The sequence below is a fragment of the Parus major genome, chromosome 28 (assembly GCF_001522545.3).
Source record: "Parus major isolate Abel chromosome 28, Parus_major1.1, whole genome shotgun sequence".
NCBI classification, from domain to species: domain Eukaryota; kingdom Metazoa; phylum Chordata; class Aves; order Passeriformes; family Paridae; genus Parus; species Parus major.
Genome location: NC_031797.1, coordinates 3,522,676 through 3,528,560, shown reverse-complemented (window position 1 = coordinate 3,528,560; position 5,885 = coordinate 3,522,676). Strand labels below are relative to the sequence as shown.

General features: G+C 56.5%; 1 protein-coding gene across 1 annotated transcript in view; it reads left to right on the top strand.

The window, feature by feature from the left end:
* The window catches only part of THOP1 (thimet oligopeptidase 1), a 13,591-nt gene that overhangs the window by 4,941 nt on the left and 2,765 nt on the right, over positions 1–5,885 (top strand). The window contains exons 2-10 of the mRNA XM_015651633.3: positions 28–231; positions 2,484–2,632; positions 3,032–3,139; positions 3,877–3,979; positions 4,065–4,225; positions 4,313–4,448; positions 4,526–4,892; positions 5,136–5,337; positions 5,421–5,607. Coding sequence (XP_015507119.1) covers positions 28–231; positions 2,484–2,632; positions 3,032–3,139; positions 3,877–3,979; positions 4,065–4,225; positions 4,313–4,448; positions 4,526–4,892; positions 5,136–5,337; positions 5,421–5,607 — 1,617 coding nt within the window. The remainder of the gene's footprint in view (positions 1–27; positions 232–2,483; positions 2,633–3,031; positions 3,140–3,876; positions 3,980–4,064; positions 4,226–4,312; positions 4,449–4,525; positions 4,893–5,135; positions 5,338–5,420; positions 5,608–5,885) is intronic.

The window sequence follows — 5,885 nt, the reverse complement described above, 5'->3', positions numbered from 1 at the left end:
CCCGAGCTTTTCCCCGCTGTCCCGCAGGGAATGTCGTGGACAGCCAGGCCCCACGGCTCGTGGCCAACCTGCTGCGCTGGGACCTGACGGCCGAGCAGATCGAGGCCATGGCCACCGAGCTGACCGAGAGCACCAAGCTCGTCTACGACCGCGTGGGAGCCCAGGAGCGCGGCGAGGTCTCCTACGAGAACACCCTGAAGGCTCTGGCGGACGTGGAGGTGGAGTACACAGGTGGGAATCCAGGATTTGTGGGGATCGGGAAAGGGGAGGCTGGTCCTGCTCCTCCCTGCAGAGGCTGATGCAGATTTCCCAGATTTTGGGAAAAAGGAACGGGCTCCACCTCCCCGAGGAGACACAGGAGGTGAGAGCAGGGAATCGCAGCACGGTTTGGGTTGAAGGGACCTCAAAGCCCAACTTCCACCATCCCAGGCTGCTCCTGGACACTTCCAGGGAAGGGACATCGGGCAGGAATTCCTCCCTGGGAAGGAGAACCAGAGAATCTGTGGCTGCCCCATCCCTGGAAGTGTCCCAGGCCACCTGGGATATTCCACTGGGACAGCGGAAGATGTCCCTGCCCAGAGCTTTGAGGTCACTTCCAGTCATTCCATGATCATTAAGATTTTTTTTTTTTTGATGTTTTTTTATCCCTGTGCCATCACCTGCTTTTCTCTCCCCCTGGCTGCCAGCAGAACATTGTTTTTATTCCCCAGTTAATGTTTATACAGCACAAAGAACAGATTTGGAAGAGCAAATTCACCCAAGGACGGCCCTTTGGCAGCAGCAGCCACGTTCCCAAGGCTGTCCTGGCTTTCCTGTGTCACCAGTGGGAACAAAGAAAACATCCCAGAAATTCTCACCTCCTTTTTCCCCTGGTGGATAAATGTCTCTCTGTGTGCCGTGTTTCCTGCTGGGATTTTTTTGGGGATAGGAAATCCTGATGGGAATTCTTTGGGAGAGTTAATCCTGCTGGGATTTTTTGGGGAGAGCGCGTGCCACGGTGATTTTTTGGGAGAGCCAAACCTGCTGTGATTTTTTTGGAGAGAGTAAATCCCTCTGAGATGTTTTTGGAGAGCAAATCCTGCTGGGATTATTTTGGGAGACTGAATGCCACTGGGATTTTTTGGGGGGAGTAAATCCTGCTGGGATTTTTTGGGAGGAGTAAATCCCTCTTGGAATTTTTTTGGAGGGCAAAATCTGCTGTGAATTTTTGGGGAATAAATCCTGCTGGGATTTTTTGGGATAATAAATCCCTCTGGGATTTTTTGGGGGGAGTTAATCCCTCTGGGATTTTTTTTTGGAGGGGAAAAATCTGCTGTGAATTTTTGGGGAATAAATCCTGCTGGGATTTTTTTGGGGGAATAAATCCTTCTGGGATTTTCTGGGGGGAATAAATCCCTCTGGGATTTTTTGGGAATAGGAAATCCTGCTGGGATTTTTTTGGAGGGCAAAATCTGCTGTGAATTTTTGGGAGAGTAAGTCCTGCTGGGATTTTTTTTGGACAATAAATCCTGCTGTGAATTTTTGGGGAATAAATCCTGCTGGGATTTTTTGGGACAATAAATCCTGCTGGGATTTTTTGGGACAATAAATCTGCTGGGATTTTTTGGGACAATAAATCCTGTTGGGAATTTTTTGGGGAGAATAAATCCCCCTGTGATTTTTTTTGGAGGGCAAAACCTGCTGTGATTTTTAGGAGAATAAATCCAGCTAGGATTCTTTTTTTGGGAAGGGGATAGAATACCACAACGTGACAGCACCAAAACCTCAGTTCTGGTGTCTTTCTGAACAATTATTTACAGCAGGGCTGACAATTCAGGTGACAACCTCGTGCCACCTGTGCTGGAGCCATCCCACCTGTCTGGGGCGGGGAGCAGCTTCATCTTCCTCCTCTCCCTGTTCTTTTTTTTCCCTGAAACAACAGGAAAAAGAGAATTTCTCTTGCTCAGCAGGAGGAATGCTCAGCTCAGCGCTGCTCTCAGCACTTCCCTCCCTGAGCCGCCTGCTCAGCTGCTCCTGGGGGGAGTCCAGGTGGCTGCAGAGCACCTGGAGCGCTGTTCCTGCAGGTTTTTTTTTGCAGGGATAGCAGCAGGGGATGTTCTCCCTGTTTCCTGGAGTGGGATTCCCTCAGGACAGGCTGCACCTGGGGGCTGGTGGGTTTTTTTGGGGAGGTGTCTGTACGGGGGGATTCTCTGCTGCTGTTGGGAATCATGGAATTCCTCCTCCTGCAAGGAGTCCAGCTGCCAGCCCTGCCCAGAACACCCCAAAAGCTTGGGCAGAGCCATTGTGGGGGCTCACAGACACAGAATTCCCGTGGATTTTGGGAGAAGCACCGTGGGAATCCAGCGGGTGGACGCGCCGGGGGAGCGACAGAGAGCAGCCAGAGCCACATCCCACCTCTGAGGGCTTTGGGAGATGCTGTGGGGCTGCCAGCCTGGCTCTGGGGGTGCAGATCCATCATCCCTGTCCCCTTTTTGTCCCCCCAGTCCGTAGGAACATGCTGGATTTCCCCCAGCACGTGTCCCCCTGCAAGGCCATCCGCGCCGCCAGCACCGAGGCCGACAAGAAGCTCTCGGAGTTCGACGTGGAGATGAGCATGAGGCAGGACGTGTACCAGAGGATTGTGTGGCTCCAGGTGCGTCCCCTGCCACTGGGACCCTCCTGGAAATTCCAGAAAATTCTTTTCCCTCGTCCCAGAGCTGAGAAGGGAGCGGCAGGGCGGGCCAGCTGTTGGTGAGGGATGGGAAATTTGGGATTGAGGGGCTCTGCCCCCACTCAGAGCCTTGATCACCCCTTTGCTGAGGGGGTGTTGGTGAATCCAACCCAAAAATGCCCCCAGAAAATGCTGATATGGCACAAAAACATTTGAAATAAGTTTAATCTGAGAGGAAGCCATGCCCAGAGGAACCACTGCACCAACCCAGAGCCTCCCCTGGTTCTGTTTGGTGTTCCCAGAGCTCCCACTGGGGAACAGCTTCCTGCAGCACCTGATCCTGCAGCTCCCTGAGCAGGAATCTTATTTTTTTTCCCCCAGGAGAAAGCAGAGAGCGCTTCCCTGGAGCCTGAGGCTAAGAGGTACCTGGAGAGGCTGATCAAGCTGGGGAAAAGGAACGGGCTCCACCTCCCTGAGGAGACACAGGAGGTGAGAGCACGGAATCCCAGCACGGTTTGGGTTGAAGGGACCTCAAAGCCCAATTTCCACCATCCCAGGCTGCTCCAAGCTGGCCTTGGACACTTCCAGGGAAGGGACAGCCACAGCTCCTCTGGGAAATCTCTGCCAGGGCTTCCCCACCCTCACAGGAAGGAATTTTCTCCTGATTTCCCATCTAATCCTATTTCCTGTCAGTGAATCCATTCCCTCTTGTCCCTGCCACAGGATCCCTGGTGGGGCTCAAAGCTGAGGCTCAGATTTGGGTTTTGCCCCCAATTCCGGTGATTTTGGGTGATGTTTCCAGCTCCCCCTTTTTCCTTTTCATCCGAGGAGATTCCTGGGAAGCTGAAATTGGGCAATTTAACACCAAATCCCCACATTCCAAGGGCTGGAGTTGGGCTGTGAGGGATCTGAGCTGCTCAGGGGCCTCCCTCTCTCAGCCATGCACCAGCAGAGAAGCTCAAAACTGGGTTAAAACCAGAAGAAAAGGTGAAATAAGGAGAGGGGAGGTGGTTCCTGCAGCTCCTGGGGCGGCTGGGGACGGGCAGGACCTTGCTGAGGTGGCTGATCCCTGCCAGGTGTGACCCCAGGGAGCCTGTTCAGGGCTGCCTGCACGCCAATTAATGAATTAATGAATTAATTCTGCCAAGGCCAGGCTCAGTGCTCAGCGCTGGGGGCAGCCTGAGCGCTCCCCTGAGCTCTGACCCCGATTTTCTGCCTTCCCAAAGAAAATCAAAGCAATCAAGAAAAAGCTGAGCGTGCTTTGCATCGACTTCAACAAGAACCTCAACGAGGACACCACCTTCCTGCCCTTCTCCAGGGAGGAACTGGGTATGGAATGGCTGGACTGGGACATCCCAGAAGACTCCTGGACAATCCTGGGCTCTCCCTCAGCCCCTGCCTGCTCTTTTCCCAGGGGGGCTCCCCGAGGATTTCCTGAACTCCCTGGAGAAGACGGAGGACGGGAAGCTGAAGGTCACCCTCAAGTACCCACACTACTTCCCCCTGCTGAAGAAGTGCTACGTGCCCGAGACCAGGAGGAAGGTGGAGGAGATGTTCAACTCCAGGTGCAAAGAGGTCGGTGGGGCTGGCTGGGGGATCTCCCCTGGGGTTCCCGTTCCTCTCCACTCCGCTTCCCTTCTCCCCTGGCTCTCTGCCCCGCAGGAGAACTGCCTGATCCTGAAGGAGCTGGTGGACCTGAGGGCTCAGAAGGCCAATCTGCTGGGCTTCAGCACCCACGCCGACTTCGTGCTGGAGATGAACATGGCCAAGAGCAGCCGGACGGTGGCCACGTTCCTGGGTACGCCCCGAGCAGGGACATCCCGGGCCGGGTGTGCTGCTCTGGTCCCACTCCCAACCCTGCCTGCCTTCCCCCAGATGAGCTGGCCCAGAAGCTGAAGCCCCTGGGGGAGAAGGAGCGGGCCGTGATCCTGGACCTGAAGAAGAAGGAGTGCGAGAAGCGCGGGCTGGAGTTCGACAACCGCATCAACGCCTGGGACATGCGCTACTACATGAACCAGGTGGAGGAGACCAAGTACAGCGTGGACCAGAACCTGCTCAAGGAGTATTTCCCCATGCAGGTGGTCACCACGGGCCTGCTGGCCATCTACCAGGAGCTGCTGGGCCTCACCTTCCACCTGGAGGAGAAGGCTCAGGTGTGGCACGAGGACGTGCAGCTCTACACGGTGAAGGACACGTCCTCCGGGGAGACCATCGGCAAGTTCTACCTGGACCTGTACCCACGGTGAGGCCTGGGGCGAGGGGAAATCCGGGAGCAGAGCCTGAGGAGGGGGAGATTCCTGCTCCCAGACCAGTGTGGGGTGCTGGGGCAGGGATGGGGGTCACCGGGGGTGTCACTGGGGGTGTCACCGGGGGTGTCACTGGGGGCGTCACCGGGGGATCCTGCTCTGAGGACCACAACGGGGGAGGAGAACGTGGCTGTGCCTGGCTCTGGGGAGGATCCCTGAGCCTCCTGTCCCTCCCCCAGGGAAGGGAAGTACGGCCACGCCGCCTGCTTCGGCCTCCAGCCCGGCTGCCTCCTGCCGGACTCCAGCCGCCAGATCTCGGTGGCCGCCATGGTGGCCAATTTCACCAAACCCACGCCGGACGCCCCTTCCCTGCTGCAGCACGACGAGGTGGAGACCTATTTCCATGAATTCGGGCACGTCATGCACCAGCTGTGCTCTCAGGTGAGAGAGGAGCAAAACCTCGCTGGGGGGTTTTCCCCCCATCCCTCTTTCCCGCGGAATTGCGAGCCGGCCGCGTCCCGCAGGCGCAGTTTGCCATGTTCAGCGGGACACACGTGGAGCGGGACTTCGTGGAGGCGCCGTCGCAGATGTTGGAGAACTGGGTGTGGGAGAAGGAGCCGCTGCTGCGCATGTCCAGGCACTACAAGAGCGGGAGCCCCATCCCGGATGAGCTGCTGGAGAAGCTGATTAAATCCCGGCAGGCCAACACAGGTGGGAGGGAATGGAATGGGGAATGGGTGTCCCGGGACGGGAAAGGCTTTTCCTTGCCCTGGGGGTTCTGAGGGGATGGGGGGAAGGAGATTGTGGGAGGAGGGAGGGTGATGTGGCACGTGACAGTGACAGAGAGGTGCCAGCCAGGCTGCCCTGCTGCCACCAGCCTCGGGGACGCTCCTGCAGGCAGCGTGGCAGCCTCAGTTTGTCTCCTCTTCTTCCTCTTCTTCCTCTTCTTCCTTCTCCTCTTCTTCCTCCTCCTCCTCTCCTTCCTCCTC